At 37.8% G+C, this 21839-nt stretch overlaps 3 protein-coding genes and 1 long non-coding RNA gene across 5 annotated transcripts in view; 2 read left to right on the top strand and 2 right to left on the bottom strand.

The window, feature by feature from the left end:
• Positions 1 to 21839, top strand: part of LOC133532041 (uncharacterized) — a 331954-nt gene that overhangs the window by 286899 nt on the left and 23216 nt on the right. The window lies entirely within an intron of this gene.
• On the top strand, positions 5534 to 6941 carry LOC133532303 (keratin-associated protein 5-2-like). The gene is made up of 2 exons (XM_061870913.1): positions 5534 to 5660; positions 6038 to 6941. Exons 1-2 carry the CDS (start codon positions 5616 to 5618, stop codon positions 6869 to 6871), a joined length of 879 nt encoding a protein of 292 aa, XP_061726897.1. The 5' UTR covers positions 5534 to 5615; the 3' UTR covers positions 6872 to 6941.
• LOC133532169 (uncharacterized) lies at positions 8181 to 9831 on the bottom strand. The gene is made up of 2 exons (XM_061870718.1): positions 9686 to 9831; positions 8181 to 8529 (listed from the first exon to the last, which is right to left on the bottom strand). Exons 1-2 carry the CDS (start codon positions 9725 to 9727, stop codon positions 8209 to 8211), a joined length of 363 nt encoding a protein of 120 aa, XP_061726702.1. The 5' UTR covers positions 9728 to 9831; the 3' UTR covers positions 8181 to 8208.
• On the bottom strand, positions 11830 to 21060 carry LOC133531984 (uncharacterized). Its single transcript, XM_061870440.1, has 3 exons — positions 21030 to 21060; positions 13330 to 13661; positions 11830 to 12143 (listed from the first exon to the last, which is right to left on the bottom strand). Exons 1-3 carry the CDS (start codon positions 21043 to 21045, stop codon positions 11877 to 11879), a joined length of 615 nt encoding a protein of 204 aa, XP_061726424.1. The 5' UTR covers positions 21046 to 21060; the 3' UTR covers positions 11830 to 11876.

Raw genomic sequence — 21839 nt, 5'->3', positions numbered from 1 at the left:
ATTTGTCACCATGCCTGTCATGTTCTAACAAGTATGTATGTGCAAAAGTGACGGGCATAGTGACAAGTGATAAAAATGGAACCATGCTGCCACCGCAGGTTATACCTATTAAACTACTCAGTTGTTCTCATGTATATTCGATATTTCCAGAAGAATTACTTTATTAGGCTCGGAGGCCACTATTGTCTAGACACAGTAAGAGATCCTTTGGCGTAGTATCAAGGTAAGTATGTCAGGGCATGCCGAGGCATCCCTCACACAAACAAATGCTAAGAACATCTGGCATTTCTAAGACACTGTGGTAAACCTGAAAATTCCAGAGGGATACCTTGACATTCACAAGCAGAGCTCAATGTGTAGGGATGCCTCGGCAATATGCTGAAGGACGGACGCCCTGCCATGCCATGTCGCTAACGGGTGCGGGACCCTATAATAGGTATAATGTAATAATTGAAGATAAGAGATACCCAGGTAGCCCACACTCAAAATAAATGTAGATTTTTGGAGCTGTTAATTGTTAAATCTAATTGTAACTTTGTATTCTAATAAATATTAATTTAAATATAAATATCACCATAAATAAAACTGTTTTAGTTAATTACTTGCAAAGTTGTTGTTTCTAGGGTTAATGAATAAGATATGTTGTAAAAGCAAATAAAACACAAGCAAGTATGTATGAATTGAAGTATTATAATCAGTTTTACATTAGGTACATATTTTGCCCACTTATATATAACCTATTATGCCGACTGGTCTGGAATTGTCCAATACATTTTCTTCGCACTAAAATACTTGATTTCATATGTAGCATCTTGTTTTATGTGATTTTATAGTTATAAATATAGTTCACTTCTCTTCTGGGTTACGATTTTCAGAGGCCGACTTTGTATATGTTTATAGTTGTCATCTCGCTGTTTTCGAATATCATAGTTAGTCCACTAATATTTCCAAGGGATATAACATTCTTATCTTGATTCCAATAAACAGAGAGCGTTTTAAATTGATTTTAATGACCAGTCTGTCGATAAATAGTGTTCATTACATGCCGTCGAGTTTCACTTTATGGGACGTATTTGTTAACCTGTGATAGCATCAATCTGGTCTTATCCTCAACTTAAACTCATTCTGCACTCGATTTCAATTTAAAACACACCTTTTCTTTGAATATCCGGAACAAATTAATGTATTTTATGAAACACAAGTAGTCTCGCAACTAAAATGACATTTAAAACCATTATGTCAACTATCACACGTTTTTGCGTTTAGATATTTCCACCTTTTTATTGTTATAAATATATTTTTAATCATTTACATTACTTTTTACTCAAATTATTTAATAATCAAACATAAATTCGTGAAATACGGACGATTTCCAAAAAGCGCCGCCATATTTATCGAACGACTTTGCTGTTAACCAGTGCTCTGCCACCGGTTAAGGGCAGCGTAACTTTTTAACGGACACATAGCGTGGTGCAACCCAAATATGCAGTTAGCATTCGCTAGCGCCATTTTTACACATGATCAGTACATCAAATGGGCATGGTGCAACTGGCCCTAAGTTTAGTACAAATTGTGTTGTTTTATCAAAACAATAATCTTTTATTTTAAACTTTAGTGACTATCGTAGAAAATTCGTTATATAAATAATACCTACATAAATTGTATGTAAAATTAAGACTTGAAATCGTTAGAAATAATAAAGAACTTAATTAACCCCTATCTGCCTATATGTGTATATAACTGATATTAAATTGATGTCAAACGAGCTGATAGGCGAGTTTCATAATAACATCACACGATTTTTGAACTTATCGTGGAAGGTTTATCCCTACCTCAGTGTGTATATGAACGATTTTCAATAACTGGTCCAAATTTTAAGTATCTACGTCATACGGTCTCTGAAAGAAACGCGTTTAACCGATTTGCAATACCTAAGTGATTCCATAAGAGCTCCGTGAACAAAGTTTTGTACGGAGCTCTAAAAATAGCACAATAAGGGACACCCTTATTTACATAAACTGATTCAGTTTACTCTTCTAAATCTTCTTCTTCTTCCTCGCGTTGTCCCGGCATTTTGCCACGGCTCATGGGAGCCTGGGGTCCGCTTGACAACTAATCCCAAGATTTGGCGTAGGCACTAATTTTTACGCAAGCGACTGCCATCTGCCCTTCCAACCCAGAGGGTAAACTAGGCCTTGTTGGGATTAGTCCGGTTTCCTCACGATGTGTTCCTTCACCGAAAAGCGGCTGGTAAATATCAAATGATATTTCGTACATAAGTTCCGAAAAACTCATTGGTACGAGCCGGGGTTTGAACCCGCGACCTCCGGATTGCAAGTCGCACGCTCTTACCGCTAGGCCACCAGCGCTTCTTGAGTTTACTCTTCTAAATATCGGAGGATAATTTTCTGAATTATTTAAGATTGATGACGATTTATTCATAACAATTACCTCTATAGAATTACGAAAGGTGACAGAAGTTTTGGATATTGAATATTGAAAACATGTCACATATTCTTTATAAAGGAGAAACACATTTTACAATGCATTTTGTATAAATTAGATTAGTTTAGTGTATTCATTAATTGTTGTATAGATGTATAGTTTGAAAGAATAAAGATTATAGACTAATAATTTGTGGCAGTTTTTTTTTCTTAAAAACATATATTTCCATATTTGAGACTGAAGAATTCTAGGACCTAGGAATTGTAGGATCGTAAGTTGTACGGAAGGGAATGTGCGTGGAATTAATGACCGATATAAGATCGTAAGTCGTACGGAAGGGAATGTGCGTGGAATGAATGACCGATAAAAGATCGTAAGTCGTACGGAAGGGAATGTGCGTGGAATGAATGACCGATATAAGATCGTAAGTCGTACGGAAGGGAATGTGCGTGGAATGAATGACCGATATAAGTGACAATCAAAAATTGTGTACGAAGCTGTAGAATTAAATATTACCTATTTTCAGTTAAATATCCGTCTGATCGTTATTATATTCTGACATGTCATAAAGGCGTATGTGGACAGCCATTTTTTGAGTGTAGAATTATGTTAAGATATATAGTCTGTCAAGCTATTTCCGTCATTAGCGGCAAATTAAAAAAAAATGTTTGAAATTTTTTTTTATCATATTATTTATGTGGGTACGTATATTTTATATATGTGATATTTTTTGTCATTTTACTCTGTATTATGACCTGCACCAATTAGGATCTTTCGGTTTGGCTCATGGTTGACTGGTAGAGAATGCCTTCTTGCATAAGTCCGCCATTTGTACTCTTCACGTATTGTGCAATAAAGTTTAAATAAATAAATAAAAGTATAGCAGTTATTTATAATATTTTGAACGCCAAGAACATCTACAGGCGTCGTAACTAGTCGTGCCCACCGCGCCAAGGACAACTTTAGGTGTCATGGCGGACGTACCTAATATGGAAGGTAGAGGCAAGGAACAGAATCTCCTTAGGCAGAACTGTTGCTAAAGTGTCCAGCTGTCGGATATAAATAATAGTTCCAAATCTCTCCAGAGTAGCTAAGAACCTAGGCGTTATTGACGGAGTGAAGTGCACTGTCTATGATTTGATTTTTTCCTCAAGTATTCTACAGGCTGACGCAACTAGGAACAAAATAAGTTTTGTATGGAACTTGTTTCGCAAATCTTTGCCAACGAAGAAAAATAAAACGTCAAGTGCTATTTATTCTGTCAAGTTTACATCAAGTCAACTGTCAGCCTAATTGTTTTGTTTGTTATGAAGGCTTCAATGTTTTGTTCGGGTATTTCGTGCAATTTCTTTATTATTTAGTGAAAATAACGAAAATAGTGAACCGTGATCAGAGTAAAGAGCGACTTTGTTATAATGCCACCGAGAAAATGGTTTACTAAGTGTGAAATATGTGGCAAGCGAGCCACTCGAGAAAATCACGAAAAAAGGGATTTTATGGCAAAATTTCCCTTGGATAAAGACCGGTACGTATTGTTTTAGATACTTTTGACCTTATTTTGGTGCAGCAGGCTTTAAACACATCGAAAATTTGATATTTTATATTATTTTTAGTTGTGAACTAGTGATGTACTAAAAGTATCGATAATTGTATGTTTATACACAAATAAATGCCCGTACCAGGATTTGAACCTGGGACCATCGGCTTCATAGGCAGGGTTGCTGCCCAGTAGGCCAGACCGGTTCTCATGATTAACAGACATATAAATACATAAAAATTTAGAGCATTGATAAAGGGTTGTTGATAACTGGATGCCGAAAAATGATGATTTATAGATGCATATTAGCGCTAAATAATCAGTTGATCATCTCATTAGCAAATACTTGGAATATAAACTGTAGATAAAGTCATGTTTGTCCCAGGCTGTATGTTTTCAGATGCAGGCAGTGGGTCAAATTTGTTGGGAACGAAGACCTGACGATACATCTTCCCATAGAAAAGTAACATTTATTGAAACATGTATGTGCAGAACATTTTGAAAATAAAGCTTTAAATAAAATATAAAAAAACACTACTTAAAAACTGTATTAAAATAATTCGGGTCCACATTAAGCCCGACCAGATATTAGTCCACTCAAAGAACTATCCACTATATAACATACAACTTAAATGGGGACTCGATGCTAACCTGATTTCGAGTACAAAATTTGTAGACAGGAGCCTATGTTTCAACCCTCCCCATTTTATCGATATCGATAAGAATCGCAAGCGTGTAGCGTACTACACTATTTAAATCGGTTATGTTGGTATTATGGTTCCTTGACAGTTCTTTGTCGTAGATTTTGGTAATGATTTGCGTAACAAACTGAGTCCACTCGCTAGTATGGAAGTCCCGTCTCTTAAAACGTAGTGATTATATGCTCTTTGGTATTCTAGTTATTGTAGCGCCACCTATTTATGGTTTTTGTCGGACAATTTTTGGTATATGGAGATTCTGTTCCTCTTTACAGTAGCTCGCTTGCGCCCGGGATCTTGTCAGTGACGTTTTTGTTTATGATGTAAAGCGTTCAAAGGGTTAAATAAATTCCTTTACAGTACATATGGTGCTACGTTACCGCACTAGTGCGTAAATTAGCACATTATGTAACTATGTCGAAAATTTAAAGGGTCATATGTACTGTAAAACGTTGTACGATACATGTGCGAATAGGTAATTCGCAACTCGTGTCGATTTAAAACACTCCCTTCGGTCGTGTTTTAATTTATCGCCACTCCTTTCGAATTTCATATTTTTCGCACTTGTATCGTAATGTACTATTAGATAATTGGGCAGAAGAAGAATCGTATTGCAACCAATTATTATTGAAATAAATAATACATTATTAATATATTATCAAAATCATATTATCAAAAAAAGATAAAAAATTATGTCAGTGTACTATTTCAATTATAATGAAAATTATTATCAAAATAGATTAAGTATTTATTATCTTTAATTTTCAATTTGTGCATTTATCGTACGTATTGTTGCAATATCTAGATGTTATGTAAATAATATATATTTTTCGGTTTCAAATTATCATTATCTTTTCATCATCTATTTAAGTTTTGTGTATATAAATGGTATTTTTACAATATTTTGTATACAGTTACACATAGCATTTAAGACGATGCATTCGCCTATCATATTTATTTGTTTATTGTTAGCTTATAATGTAAGTATTTATTTATTTAAACTTTACTGCACAAAAGAAAACTTACTTATCTTACAAAAGACGGACTTAAGACCAAAAGGCATTCTCTACCAGTCAACCTTAAGGCAAATCAGAGAGATTGAGTATAAGCAGGGTCAAATTGTTTTTATAAAATACAATTGTATCAGTCTGGCCAACCAATTGTGTTGGTAGAAAAGGGTCAGCATTGAAAATAATAGGACGAACGGTTGATCACCAAAAAAAAAAACTATTTTGTCATTTTTTTTTACTGAGAGGAGAAACGTTATCATTTGTTTTATATGTTTATTAGCTACTGAAATTAATTTAAGTTATTTATTCTTAGTCTATATGTTTTAAATTTTTCAACATTTTTATAGGTTACCTCTCAAGACTGCGGTCTACTGCACACAAACGTTCCAGTGCCGTTAAAAAACCTTCTATCCATCGCAAGCCCGATTCCTATCCCAGTCCCACCATGCGGCTGCCTCAAGTCGTGTGGCTGTCCAGAACTATGTGGCCTCCTGCCTCCTACTGTACCCCCTTGTGGGTGCTTTAACCCCGCAATCGGTATACCTAACCCCGTAATTCCAGTCCAAACTTGCGGCTGCACCAATGCCTTTGGAGCGTGTACCTGCGGCGCTCCTGTCATAGGGAATCTTTGCGGACGTAATACACCTACAGTTGGGATATCAACGGCTTGTGGATGCAGTGACCCTAATGTGAGGATTATCGATGGTTGCCCGAAATGCCAACCTGTGTATAGTTATAATTTGCCGTCGATTGGGTATCCTGCATGCGGTTGTACTGATTTTGGTGGTGTTGTAGCGCCTAGTTTTCTACCGCCTTGTGGGTGTGCAGGGTGCGGTTGCGGGGCCCCTCTGGTTCCTTATGGGGTTTGTGGTTGCGCGGCTCCGTCATGCGCGTGTGGTTGCGGTGGGTGCGGTTGCATCGGCCCTTGCGGTTGCGCTCCCGTAAACGCATGCGGATGCGTAGAGGTTCCTTGCGGTTTGCCTAAAGTGAAGACTACGTGTACTTGCGTGACCCCAACCATTGAAACGCCGTATGGCTGCGCTCAAGGCAAGCCTACTTGTGCGTGTGCTACCACATTCGAGGTGCCCACTTGTGGGCTCCCTGTAGTGCCTCCTTTCTCACCAGTTATCGGGTGTTCGAGATATTTAAGACAGGTGTGCGTGCAACCTCCATTTTTGTAATTTAGTTAGAGTTTAAGTTATAAATTATTGTCTGATATTCTTTAAATATTTAAATATACGATTAAACACCTCCACTACGTTTTTTCATTCATACTAGAAAACTCATTCTTCTTTGTCTCTCTGTGACCAGCTTCGTGAACAAAAAAAACATTACTGGTACAGTCAACATCAATAGTAGCGGATGAAACAATGTGCCAAAAGTATCTGATATTCCGGATAACTTTTCCACATATAGATAAATCTCTCAAATTTACGTTCAAAAGTATGTCATTTATAGTCTTAATTGTTCTACATATAGAACTATCACTTTTTGTTAAGCTGTTACAGACTGCCGGTAGATACTTTTGAAACCTTGTTTGATCCGCTACTTTTGATGCTGACTGTACCTACATGACTGGGACTTAAAGAACTTATCTATCTATACATACTGGTCTACTTACACATTGTGTGTTTCTCACTGTGGGCTGAGTAAGATATAAAACAATTCAAAACAAATAATTTTTAGTTAGTATCAAAATCAAAAATATTTTATAAGATATAAAACAAATAATTTTTAGTTAGTATCAAAATCACTGTTGGGCGAAGGTGAGTAAAATGTCAAGGTTATTGTATGGATATGTGTTCTACAAAGGTCTAAGGTAAATGAGTCATGTTCTCCATATCCTGCCTAACAAAGGCGTACAATATTTGGTTAGGTACTTATCTTAGATCTAAATTCAATGTAAAGTACATTTATTAACAAAAACTAAGCATGATATTAAATGACATAAACAATCTACACATGATTTTGCAAGTTGCGGAAGTTTAGAAAATATTGTTTTTTTTTTAATCAGGAAAATATCACCGGAAATCAAGGAAACTTTGATTTTGGAAAAGGAAATTCAATTCCCAATATAAAAATATAAGCATTGTTTGTAATATTTCCATATTTAAATTTCGCAATGTTGTAAATTTTCTGGTAGCACGTCATTAAGCAATTACTATGGAAGGAAGGAATGCAATATCCATAGGAAGAAATGATGCAAAAGTGTCCAGTTGTCAGCTATAAATAGTAGTTCCAAATCTCTTCAGAGGAGCGCTACAGTAGCTAAGAACGTAGGCGTTATTGACGGAGTGAATTGTGTTGTCTATGATTTGTTTTTTTTTTGTCAAGTATTCTACGTATTGTAGCGCCACCTATTTAAGGTTTTTTGATGACACTTTTTGGTATATGGAGATACCATTCCTAACCTCCAGCTTCCATAGCAAGAACAATGGCTTTATTGTCAATATTGTTATGACATAGGAAACCACAAAAAAAAAAACAACATAGTTTACAAATTATTTTATTAAAAAGACTACAAACACGGCGGTGGTATAGGTATCTTCTTCAAATACTTGCATCCGCAATTGCACGGGTTAATAGGCGGATACAGCGAAGACACAGTAGGCGCCAACGCTGATATAGGCGAAGCCGGCGGCAGGAACGGGTTAATCAAGCCTAAAGGCGCAATACCGGGCAAACACGGTACCCCAAAAGGTGGTGCGTTAATCGCTGGGAGAACGGATGGTGACACTGGTAAACTGGGAATGTTAGGGCAGTTACATGATGGTAGGGCGACGGCGGGGTACGGTAATGGTTTGCATGTTATAGGCTTGGGGATGCATTGGGCGTTCACCTGAAAAATGTAATGGTGTTGAATGAGTTTCGTAAATATAATATTATGATTTTGATAGTGGCTTGTTTCTGATAAAAAAAAGAGAACATTACATTGACCCAAAATAACATAAATTCTACAGCACTATCGTAAATACAGATGTAGTGCATAATTATTTTCCATCGTATTTCGTCTGGTACTGTCGGCACAAAAAGTACTGGGGTTGCCTGAAGTAGATAGCATGACAAATACGACCGTTTTCTAGAAAATACGGTGGAAAAAATCATGCACCATATCTGTATATAAATGACATCTTACAACTTATTCAAATTATTATTACATTCTAGTCTAAAAAAACTGATCGACTAAACATGTTTTGTACTTTTGATCACACTTTCTCGGAAAAAATCTTATTTCATGCAGGTCTACTGAAGGACAAAGGCATATATTGTTCCCGCGGGAGTGAAAAAAAAGATAACTACAGCTTTTTTTTTTCATTGTGTCACTAATTCATACGAAACAAGTGTAAGTATATAAATGAGTTTTACTTTTAAAATAATGACGTTTATAATTTATTTTTATTATTTAGCTTAAATAATATTTAATGTGTTAATTTAATAGCCGTTTAAAATATTTTTACAGAATTTTGTCGTGGCTGAATGCCGGATAGGTCTGTGACCTGTCAAAGAATGGCAATATGGCGGACGAATGTTTGAAATGTCACCGTATTTAAGAATTTTTTCGCATAAAATTTAGTTTTTTCTTCGCAAGTATGATGAAAAACATTGTCAGTAACTCGAGTCTTTAATGTATTCCACCTTGCGGCTGTCGTGCATGTAAAGACTTCGTTTGCAATACTTCCTTACCCCCCTCGTTGCACAATGTATTATTGCAGTATGTATGTTACTCAATATCTCCGAGAATCGTGAACCGATTTTCAATTTTTTTTTTTAATCGAAAGGGTATGAGATGGTCCCGTTGGCACCAAGTCGGGGTCTGATGATGGGACCTTGGAGAAATCGAGGGAACTCTTCAAATGTTACAGGTACATCTATGGCGCTTTTGGTAATTTCTGAAGTCTGTTATATTTTCTCAAATCTAATTGGATCCTGGTGTCTTCATATTTTGAATAAATAGTTTATATTTAGTTCTAGTTTAAGAAATGAAGAATACTTACATGTGCCAAGGCAACACAAAATATTAATAGTACTAACTTCATATCTGCAATGTCAAGCCTATTAGTCTAGTCTGCTTAGCTTTACTAGCCCACATTCAAAACTAACACCTTTATGTATCGTTATTTTATCTAAGTTTGGTAATTACTAAGAATTTCATCGAAATATTACGTTAAGATTACAATATGTTACGAAAACTGGTACTTAATTGTTACTAAATATGGGAAAGTAATGTAAGTGCCTAATATTTTTCAAATTGCAGATTCTAAGTTCCTTTTTTTAATGTTTTTACGGCAAGGTGTAATATAACTTTTTTACAAACTTTTAAGTACATGTCTGTTCTTTTATGTTTAATTTACAAAATTATTTTTTATAATATGAGAATATAAAATTCAACACCTAGATCACAACAAAAAAAGCGCTGGTGGCCTAGCGGTAAGCGCGTGCGACTTGCAATCCGGAGGTCGCGCGATCAAACCCCGGCTCGTACCAATGAGTTTTTCGGAACTTATGTACGAAATATCAATGATTTTTACTACCTAATCGCTTTTTAGTGAAGGAAAACATCGTGAGGAAACCGGACTAATCCCAACAGGGCCTAGTTTACCCTCTGGGTTGGAAGGTCAGATGGGAGTCGCTTTCGTAATAACTAGTGCCTACGCCAAATCTTGGGATTAGTTGTTAAGCGGACCCCAGGCTCCCATGAGCCGTGGCAAAATGCCAGGACAACGCGAGGAATACCTAGATCACAACATTCACAACTCCTTGAAAATTTAATCACCTGCAATCATTTACAATGTGAGTATATAGGTCATATCAGCGCTAAAAGTTGCTATGGGACCCGGAAATCATGAAAAGAAATTTGGCTGTTTCATAAATTTGGCTGATTTTCTATGGGAGAGTCTTTTTTTTGCGATTTTGGGATTGGCCCCATAATAAAAGTTGATCAGTACGACCTATATATTAACACCGTAAATTATTGCAGGTGACTAAATTTGCACCCTGCATATCAGGAAAACTTATACACATACCTTATGTCTTTAAGTTTCGAAAACAGAGCAAACACATGTTCTATAATGTGAATACTAATTATTTTTACATATCGAGTAATGCACACGTTTCGTTTAACTGATGGAATGATTATAAATTTCTAGGCTATTCCGCAAACCATTTCGATCGTTAGTTTCATATTTATCTATTTGCATATTTATCGCTCTTGCAATGTAATGTGACAGAAACGTAGATAGAAAATATTCTACTTTCATTGTTTGTCATGTTTGTCATACCTAAATCCCATAGGGTAATCGGCAAAGTTAGCTCGGTAGGGGCAAGATTGCAATCGGTTTTAGATAAATGCCAATCGATAATAAAGACCAGGATGACAGACGGTCTAAGAGCTAGCTTTTTCCCACTGACGACCCGTTTTTTGCGGGTACGGTTTTTTTTTTAATAATTTATATTTTAACTAAATAAAAAATTATAATTTAACTAAAAATAGGCCTAAAGTTATAATTTAACTAAAAATAGGCCTAAAGTTTCCTACATTACTAAGAAAACTATTACATATAAATGTAATACGCAATTATAAATTACCGGTTTAGTTGTGTACTACATGCAAGTAAGGTAAGAAAACATACAAAATTATGAAAAATATGACCGGAACCAAATTTGCCGAACTTTGTTCTTGAACACGGACAAACTATGAACAAAAATATCTATATCGTTAAGAGATTCATTATACAAATAACAAGTGCGCCTAAAGAAAGAGTTTTTAGCGTACTGTGTGCCACAGGAGGAAATAGAAAATTCTTTTTTCTGCAGGATCCCGTTTAATAGATATACGTGCTAATATTCTTTCACACGAGCATTCAGTTTGCGGGATACTGCACACGCATACTACAGAAAACTGGATCCTGTAGAAAACCGTACCCGCAAAAAACTGAACGTTAGTGGGATAAACCTCTAAAAGTCACATTATTAAAAATTGACGCGGAAATGGTCACGAAAATGTAGGTGTTCCATTTTTTATGCCCGTCACTTTCGTACGATACGTGTTGAAGGTGACAGGCATGGTGACAAATGATAAAGAGCCGACCATCTTAGCCCTACAGGCCTATTAATAAGTTGATTAAATGAAAGAAGCATAATACAACCATTATTTATTACAATAAAATAAATAAGATAAAAATAACATTACAAGCAAGGCGGAGGAATGGGAATCTTTCTCAAAAAGTGGCTTCTTGCTAGAGTTGGATTAGCAGGGGGTAATAAGCTTGAAGTAGGAGGGCAGAGAGCAGATATAGGTGACGCTGCTGGCAGAAAAGGGTTCACCATTGGTGCTGGAGAAACAAAAGGATTAGGTTTCGCTGGGTATGAGGCTTGAGTTGTCTGTTGAACTGTGGAATATGACACTGGATATGTTTGCTGAGATTGTACTTGTACTTCTTTTTGAGGCTCTTTCTGAAATCAGAAATCATTTATTTTATTCGTGATAAAATTAAATTGCATGCGAAAGAATAATACGTCAAATGCAGCGTTTACCACAAAATGAGCCCACCTCAGCATAAAGGATGACTCACGCTACACCGGGCCGTGTCCGGGCCGGAGCTTCCGGCGCTTACTTTTCTATGACGACTATGACAGATGACAGGTGATCACGTGACGCTTTCCATAGAAAAGAACGCCCCGGAAGCTCCGGAATGAGTCATCCTTAATACTGACCAGAAAGTCAGCGCTGATCTTCGGGCGAGACTATTTTGGGCTACGCATTGCAGCTGTACAACACGGCCTTTTCATAAACCCTACTGGACCTAACCATTCGCTGCGTCCTGCAACACCGTCGACGCTGCTGTACGAGTATGTGTCCCGTTTACATTACCTTACGAAGGTCGATGACATCGTAAAGTATTTAAGAGTAAAGTCCGGATTCGTCCTGAGGGTCACGATATCACGAAGTTAGAACCTCGACACATTGATAATTTTAATTATTTTGTGGTGAGCGTTCCGACTGAACGTCTAGCGACCTTCGACAAGGAGGAGTTTTGGCCGAATGGTGTCAAATTTCGGCGGTTCCGCGGCCGACTCCCTGAGGGCCTACCGCGAACCACGTTCGACGTGTTGCCTCTCTGTCGCACTCGTAAATTCGTACGTAAGTGTGACAGGGAGGCAACACGTCGAACGTGGTTCGCGGTAACCCCTCTGATACTGCAGGGTTGTGTAATACAGCGCAGCGCAACCATGATTGTGTTTAGTTTTTAAGTTTTATAATAAGGTATTTATCTACATATGGGCCACTAGTTGTATGAAATAAAGTTTTAATTTTCATTTTATAAAACTGAATACAGTCACTTTGCATAAGCGATCAGCACCATCCAGCTATCCAGGTTACTATCCAATAAACATAAAAGGCCGTGCCGTACAGCATGCTATAGGTAAAAAACTTAAGTCACCTGTTGTATGTAGTTGTGACGTGTTCGAATAGACATTTGTTTTGTTTGTGTGTGTCTTTTAAACATGTATTGTCTATTCGAACACGACACAACTACATACAACAGGTGACTCACTTAAGTTTTTTACCTATAACAGATTTCATTGATAGAATCACTTTTACAGTTTTAGAACATTAGTTTGAGTGCAAAATACATACTTGCTGAACATTTTGATATACGTATTGAGTTGGATATTCGATCTTCGCTTGACTAAACTGACTTTTTTGACAATTTTGCTGACAGACCGGCGCTAAATACTGCGGGGAAGCAGGAATTACTGGAACATTCGCTGCTGCATTGAGGACTGGTACATTGTACGGTCGTAAACAGGTCTGCTGTGTTAGCTTGTTAGACAGCATTTTGGCAAGCTGAGGGTTTGAAGATAAGATGCCTTGGAGGAGAGACATGCCGAGACCCCTTCCCCGAGCTTCGCATAGAGATTGCGATAGCAATACTGTGATGATGATGGCGTCTCTTAAGCTCATTGTACCTGGAATTATAAAGCTGTCTGAATAAAGTATACCTTTTTATCAACTGTTGAAAGCAACGATGTAGAGTTTCAGGTAAACGTTTCATTTTAAGAAAATATAACCAGTATCAGCAAATATTTTAGCTGAAATAAAGATACTTATACCTACATTTTTTTTATTTCTGTAGCAGAGGTTAAATTGTTTAAAATACAGTTTCGATCCAATAGTTAATAAATAAATAAATATTATAGGACATTATTACACAAATTGACTAAGTCCCATAGTAAGCTCAATAAGGCTTGTGTTGTAGGTACTTAGACAACGATATATATAATATATTATAATTATGAATACTTAAATACATAGAAACACCCATGACTCAGAAACAAATATCCATGTTCATCACACAAATATATGCTCTTACCAGGATTTGAACCCGGGACCATCAGCTTCATAGGCAGGGTCACTACCCACTAGGCCAGACCGGTCGTCAAAGTTGCTTAGACCCATACGCACATTGATCTAACTAGGTACAACCATATTTTGCGCCATGATTGCCATTAATTTTACAGCGTTTACGACGTTTTGGTCGCGTACAGGTTGCAATTGCGATAAGTTCATTGTTTGGTATGGGTTCTCAATGCATACGCATACATTTTTTATATGTAAGTACCGTAAAATGTGCCTACTTTGCCCCCCATAGGGTAATTACTAATTATAAATAAAAATAAAAATTGTTTATTTCAGACATATGTGTCCATATAAGTATTAGTAAAACTTAAAAAGACTATGTTAGTTAATTTACATACTAAGTATAATTCAAACAAAATGAAAACCAAAAAAAAAAAAAAGAAAAAAAAAATGCTCTAACAGTTTTTTAGTGACAAGATAAATAATAGTAATAACTTTAATGGATAAAAGCCTTACTAGAGGAAAGGATAGCATTAAATTTATAAGCTTTAACTGTAGGTCAATTACTCGTTCGGTTGAATGTGTAAGACAGCTTTGTCGCTCAGCTGACCTAGTAGCCATACAGGAACACTGGCTGCTGCCCGAAGACATCCCGTTTTTAGGTTCCATTGACGATGATTTCGAGTTCACCGGGAAATCGGCGGTCGATACTGGAGCTGGTATTTTACGCGGTAGGCCGTACGGCGGTGTGGCGTTATTGTGGCGGAAATGTTTATTTACATCGGTTTCGATTGTGCATTGTAAAAGTGCGCGACTCGCTGCTGTAAAGATAGTGTTATCGGATCGTTCGCTCTTGGTGTTCTCTGTGTACATGCCCGTCGATTCTGCGGAGACTCTTACCGAATTTACGGAATGCCTAGGGGAAATGGCGGCAATAGTGGAGGAGTGCCAGGTAGACTGCGTCTTCATATTAGGAGATTTCAACGCTCACCCGGGCAGACGATTCGGTAAGGAGTTGTTAGACTTTTGTGCGGATGTTAGATGGCAATGTGCGGACATAGACATTCTAGGAGTGGCCTCGGATACATACACCTATGTTAGTGACATTAATGGTACTAAAAGCTGGCTGGATCACTGTGTAGTATCTGAAGCGGCACGGAGACTAATACGGAGTATAAAAATACATTATGACGTGTACTGGTCGGACCATCATCCGTTAGAATTAGTTTGTAATTTAAATTTAATTAGAAATAATAATATTACAAGTAATATAGTATGTAATAAAATTATTTGGGGAGAGCGTGACGCAGCACAATTGACGTTATATGAAAATTATTGCAATGAGAAATTTAAATATATTGATTTTCCAATTGAATTTACAGAATGTAGTGACAGAAAATGTAATAATATTGAGCATAGGTTATACATTGACAACTTGTACGCAAATATCATTAATATTCTTGGGAGTGCCGCTAGTTATAGTTATGTTGACAAGAGATCGGGTAAGAAGCGTCATGTGGTAGGATGGAACAAACATGTGCGTCAAGCTCACGCGGAGGCTCGGCTTGGGTTTCAAAATTGGGTCATGTGTGGAAAACCAAGGGCCGGCGTTGCCTATATGAAAATGGTTGCAACTCGGAAAGCTTTCAAAGATAAATTAAAATGGTGTCAGAACAATGCAGAGCAAATTAAAATGGACATTTTAGCTACACATCATTCTAATAAAAATTTTAAAAAATTCTGGAAGCAAACCAATAAATTGAGACCGAGGGCGGGCCTTCCTGTGAGTGTAGAGGGTGTTAGCGAGCCTAATGAGATAGCTGATTTATTTCAGAAACATTTCAAGGTTGAATCTCCCATGGGGCCCTGCCGGGTACCATCTCCAACGAGGGGTGTGCCGGCGGGACCGCTGGTGAGAATTACCGCTAAGGAGGTGGCATCGGTGGTGAGGAACATGACGCGAGGAAAGTCGCCAGGTCATGACTCCCTTAGCATTGAGCACCTGCAGCATGCAGGGCTACACTTACCTAGAGTACTCGCCATGTTCTTCACCTTCTGTGTCAGCCATACTTATATACCCAGCGATATGATGAGAACTGTGGTAGTACCAATTATAAAAAACCGTACAGGAGACACCGCGGACATAAAAAAAAATTATAGGCCCATTTCGTTGGCTACGATTGTAGCAAAGGTGTTGGATAGTGTGCTGGACAAACAGTTGGATAAGCACATGGGGCTTCATGACGCACAATTTGGATTTCGGTCAGGCTTGTCCACCGAAACGGCAGTCCTTTGTCTTAAGCACACTGTCCGATACTACACAGACAGGAAAACACCAGTTTTTGCGTGTTTTCTTGATCTTTCTAAAGCCTTCGATTTGGTGTCCTATAACAAACTTTGGCAAAAACTGTACGATGAGACGTCTCTACCCGGGGAATTGGTGGAACTGTTCAGGTTTTGGTACGGCCACCAAACTAATGTCGTAAAGTGGGCAGGTTCGCTATCCGATGAGTATAGGCTGGAGTGCGGGGTCAGGCAGGGGGGGCTTACGTCGCCTAGACTCTTCAGCCTATATATCAATCGGCTGATTGAGGAGCTCAGCAACACTATGGTCGGATGTTCAATAGATGGGACGTTCGTAAATAACATCAGTTACGCAGACGACATGGTGTTGCTGAGCCCGTCGATCGACGCCCTGAGGACGCTGGTAAGTGTTTGTGAGCGGTATGCGGAAGCCCATGGTCTCAAGTACAATGTCTCTAAAAGTGAGTTGCTGGTCTTCAGGGGAAGAACTGTAAAATTAGACGACCAAATGTTACCTCCAGTGAGACTGAATGGCACTCCTCTTAAAGTAGTAAGAGAATTTAAGTACTTGGGACACTGGGTAACCGCATCGCTAAAAGATGATATAGATGTAGAAAGGGAGCGTAGGGCGCTGGCAGTAAGAAGTAATATGTTGATTCGTAGGTTCGCAAGGTGTACTAGCAACGTTAAAATCACCCTTTTTAAGGCGTACTGTCAGTCATTTTACACCTGCAGCCTATGGATCAACTTTACTCAAAAAACTTACAGCGCCCTGCGCGTGCAATATAATAATGCTTTTAGGATGCTGTTGGGGCTGCCGCGCTATTGCAGCGCTAGCGGTATGTTCGCGGAGGCGCGCACCGACGGCTTCCACGCCATCATGCGCAAGCGGGTGGCGTCGCTGGTGCGGCGCGTGCGCGGCAGCGCCAACAGTCTCCTTGCCACAGTCGCGGACAGGGTAGATGGCGCTTTCTGGCAGTACTGGAGCAGCCTACATGCCCATAACAATCGAGATAGGATACTACATTATAAAATAAAATCATTTAGGCGGGGCAAGACGGGTTCGTATTAAACCAGTTGAGTTTTAGGCCAAAATCTGAGTAAGTATGACTCTAATGTTGCCAGTTTCTATTTAATTCTGATTCTGAGTAAGTTCGATAATGTATAGAGCATTTTATTAGTTATCCAAGTTCCTAAGATGTCAGGTTATTAAGATCTCAAATTCCTAGCTCTTCAGATTCTCATAATGCCGGATTCTGAGTAGGTCAGAAAATCACATAACCATTGTGACATTATCATTAAGAACTATCTATTAATTACTTTATCATATTTAATCTTAAAGTGGCCAGTATCTCAGATATCTGCTGATTGTACCTGGCCTTTTCGAAATTAAATCTACATAAAATCTGTCCTAATAAGAAAGCGTTATTTCCAGAATTCATCATTAAAAGAATCTGCTTAATATTTTAATCGAATCGTTGCTAATCGGATGAGATAAACTGCATAAATCCGATCCCAACTTATTACCAATCAGACGTATTACTGTCATGTCACGGGACCATATACGAATCTGACCTACTCAGAAATTGTTTTAAAAAGAAAGTGACTTCTATATCATAAGTCGTATGTCGATATTGTTTTGTTCAGAAAGATACCTATGGCGAATCTGGCCTCTACAGAGTCGGGCTTACTCAGATTCGGGCCCAAAAACGAAACTGTCTCAATACGAATCTGCCCTGGCCCGCCTAAAGGAATAAAATAGGTATTAATATAGGTTTAGTTTATTAGGTAATAAGTTACTAATATAATATAATATAATATAATATAATATGGAAATAATTCTGAAATAAATGTTTATTTAATTTATTTAATTTAATTTAATTTTAACTATATCAGTACCTTATTTAAATATTACAACATGATATGATAGTCTACTTTGAATCGGCATATATATCAACATATCTACCACAATATAATAATTGTAAAATCTAAATAAAATTACGGATTTTGGAGCAAAATAGGTACCTACATTTTATGGAACTCTATACTAAATTAATATAAAATAGAAAAACAATAGAAGAAATAAAACTTCACAAATAACTCTAACTACATAAAACATCTAATTTCTCTAAAGTATATAGTGCATAGCATTGCAATGATGTAATATATAACGTTGAGCTATGTATATAAAATATATGTGGTGTCAGCCAAATATCGGCCTTGGTATTAAATATTTGCAGTCGGCATGTATTTATATATATTGGTGAGTTTTATACAGTCTGACACACATAAGTATTGTCTCGTATGAATTCACTCCGAATTTATTAATATGTTAACCCTTTTCCAGGCATAGTACGATTTATCGACCACATACGCGCCATTAGAATTTCAACTTTAGCATTCCGATTTAAGATTCAAATTAGATTACACTTTCAGGAAATGTTACTTGTCTTCAAATGAATCATCAAAGCAGTAGGGCTAATATGGTCGGCCCTTTATCATTTGTCACCATGCCTGTCACGATCTAACAAGTATGTAAGCGCGAAAGTGACGGGCATAGTGACAAGTGATAAAAATGGAACCATGCTGCCACCGCTGGAGTAATTGGAATATATTTGGATTTTATGGGAAAACCTTGTATATTGGTGCGGCCTGGAAAAGGGTTAAAGTTTACAATTTCAATTTTAGAAGCGCTGGTGGCCTAGTGGTAAGAACCTGCGACTTTCAATCCATAGGTCGCGGGTTCAAACCCCGGCTCGTTCCAATGAGTTTTTAGGAACTTACCTATGTACAAAATATAATTGATAATAAGGCCTAGTTTACCATCTGGGTTGGAAAGTAATATGGCAGTCGCATTCGTAAAAACTAGTGCCTACGCCAATTCTGGGGATTAGTTGTCAAGCTGACCCCAGGCTCCCATGAGCCGTGGCAATAATGCCGTGTCTGGCCGAAGTGTCGGTTCTGGCCCAAATTTTCCGAACCTTTTTGCGACGTCGGAACTGTTATTTCGTTACTATTCGACCGAAGTTTCAGTTTCGACAGATTTTGGCCGAAAATAAAGCATACCCAAACCTTCGGTGTCGGCAAAAATCCGGGTACGTTCGAACACGAAAAAAAGTAATAACCTAACTTATTTTGAAAATACTTAAAATATGTAAAATATTTGAAGCCTAATTGTGAGCAAAGCACCTTCATAGTTTTTTTTAATACTTTTAGTACAAGTAACTACAAGAGCAAGGTAACAAAATCTCGATACTAGGCCATGGACCGAAGCGGTTCTCCCCAGAAGGTTAGGTGTACTCGTTCCCACTCGACCAGTTCGCTATTATTTCCTTTAACGAGCAAACTTGGATTTTATATGGGAAAAATGACCATCCTATAAAAATGATTATAAACTTCATTTCAAAATGACAGGGTTCTCCGTAATTTCTGATACTCGTCTGACCCTTGAAGGGTTAAACCTTCCTCAGATACCTCACGATGAGATAGCGAACCTTGAGGAGGCCAGGAAGCCCTGGTGTGACTCGTGTCTGGGTGCAGACATCCCAATCACCCGTCACATTCACCGGGCTTGGGACTACCTCCGCCTAAACCACACACCACACTTCTTCAGGATAGTCCGGAGGACCTTGAACGCCCCCGAATTCCGACCGTGTCAGCCCCCGAGTCGAGCCATTGGTTACGGCCACTCCCTTTCCAGCAGTTAGGCACCGTTTTGGACCAAAGTAGCTTGAAAATATCTATTTGCTTAGGGTTTGGGTCCAAAATGTGTGTCCCCCACACGTGCGCTTGCGGCAAAAAACGTTGATCAGGCTGGACGACATGGCCTTTCATGTACTGGCCGCCTATTTCGCCACGCTACCATTAATGATTTGGTCCATCGCTCGCTTGCCACCGCCTTTGTGTCTGCAATTCTAGAACCCGCGGGCATGGCAAGAGACGATGGCAAACATCCCGATGGGGTCACATTGGTGTCGTGAACAGGCAGGACCCTGGTGTGAGACGTAACGTGCGTAGATACCTTAGCACAGTCCCATATCCAGGCGACCCGCACGCAGGCCGGCCGTGCGGCTGACCAGGCTTAGGTTCTGAAGCGCCGCAAATACTCGAACTGACTTCAGACTACGAGTTTGCGGCGTTCGCAGTAGAGACATTTCTTTGGTCAGCCGATATGAAGACCTTTGTGAGGGCTCTGACGACCCGGCTGATAGACACCACAGAATACCCCAGGGTTGGGGCGTATTTCTCGCAACGTACCTATCGCTATGGCGGTACAGCGAGGAAACGCCGCCAGCGTAATATGTATCACGCCGCAGGCGGACCTGCTGGATGGGGTGATCTTTTTATGATTAAGTTATTTTTAAAGGTAATGACGTTTTTTTTTTCATTTTTTTTCCTTTTGATGATTATTTAAACGTCAAAATGAATAGCGATTAAATGGAGTCGCTTTACGCTATTTATGTTAATATAGGCTATTTTATTTATCATTATGGCATGCTAAATAAAAATTTGGATTAAAAAGAAATAACAACAAGTACCTAAGTGGTTGTAAGAAAGCCACAAGTTTTTGTTTGATCCAATGGTTGGCTACTAGAGAACGCCTTAAGACATAAAGTCCGTCAAGTGTGCAATAAAGTTTTAATCAATAAATAAGTAAAATGACAAGGACTCACCTCTATATGGAAACATAATGATTTGCTACCAAAACTTTACACCCCTTTTAAAATGTTATCATTATCTATTGCGATCATATTATACAAATAATTAGGCTTTTGATAACTGATCGTGAAGATAACGGTTATGCCATTGTTATCTATGTTGTACAATCCTGATGACATAATTATTTTAAATGTAATTGTAACATACATTTTGCGGTATACGGTCATTAATCCGCATGCTAAAACGTCGCGAATACTAGTGGTATGAAGTTTAAGAATTTGTGAGGTGATATTTATTGCGGAAATTTGTTTATTGCGCAATAAAATATTTAAAAAGATAGTACAAGAATAAACCTAACTAGTTTCCTATTAAATAAAACAAAACAATAAGTACCTACTTATATTTAATTATTTATACAGGTTGGATAAATAAATTATATATATAATTAAAATGATAATTTTGTTTTCTTTTTTTATTTAAACTATGTTTTAAGTATCGTTTTGTAAAGTTGTTTTATTCAAGGTCGGCAAATACATGCGGAACATAATGTCTAACATATGTCCACCTCTAACTATTTTCGAACATTTTCGGCGTTATCTTAATAAATTTGTGTCGGATAGTCGGTTTAAACTATTTAAATTTCATCAGCTTGTTAGCATAGACACGTAATTTTTGATCACAGAAACAGAAATAAGTCAGGAGCTGTAAAATTTGGGGAATTTGGGTGCCAATCACTGTCAGTTTTTCACGAACTTAATCGAGCAAACAACCGGTTTAAAAAAACACAAACGTTTGAGAAAAAATTGCTTACTGCTAGAGGTAGA

The sequence above is a fragment of the Cydia pomonella genome, chromosome 26 (genome assembly GCF_033807575.1).
Source record: "Cydia pomonella isolate Wapato2018A chromosome 26, ilCydPomo1, whole genome shotgun sequence".
Classification (NCBI taxonomy): Eukaryota; Metazoa; Arthropoda; class Insecta; order Lepidoptera; family Tortricidae; genus Cydia; species Cydia pomonella.
Note: the sequence above shows the minus strand (reverse complement) of the source record. Positions and strands in the feature narration are given on the sequence as shown.

What these genes read in the sequence shown, in the direction of transcription:
- LOC133532303 (XM_061870913.1), top strand. Translation starts at nt 5,616, where the DNA reads ATGCATTCGCCTATCATATTTATTTGTTTATTGTTAGCTTATAAT. An exon ending in GTTTATTGTTAGCTTATAAT is followed by an intron (nt 5,661 to 6,037) that starts GTAAGTATTTAT and finishes ACATTTTTATAG; the next exon opens with GTTACCTCTCAAGACTGCGG.
- LOC133532169 (XM_061870718.1), bottom strand. Translation starts at nt 9,727, where the DNA reads ATGAAGTTAGTACTATTAATATTTTGTGTTGCCTTGGCACAT. An exon ending in TTTGTGTTGCCTTGGCACAT is followed by an intron (nt 8,530 to 9,685) that starts GTAAGTATTCTT and finishes TACATTTTTCAG; the next exon opens with GTGAACGCCCAATGCATCCC.
- LOC133531984 (XM_061870440.1), bottom strand. An exon ending in TATATCAAAATGTTCAGCAA is followed by an intron (nt 12,144 to 13,329) that starts GTATGTATTTTG and finishes TTCTGATTTCAG; the next exon opens with AAAGAGCCTCAAAAAGAAGT.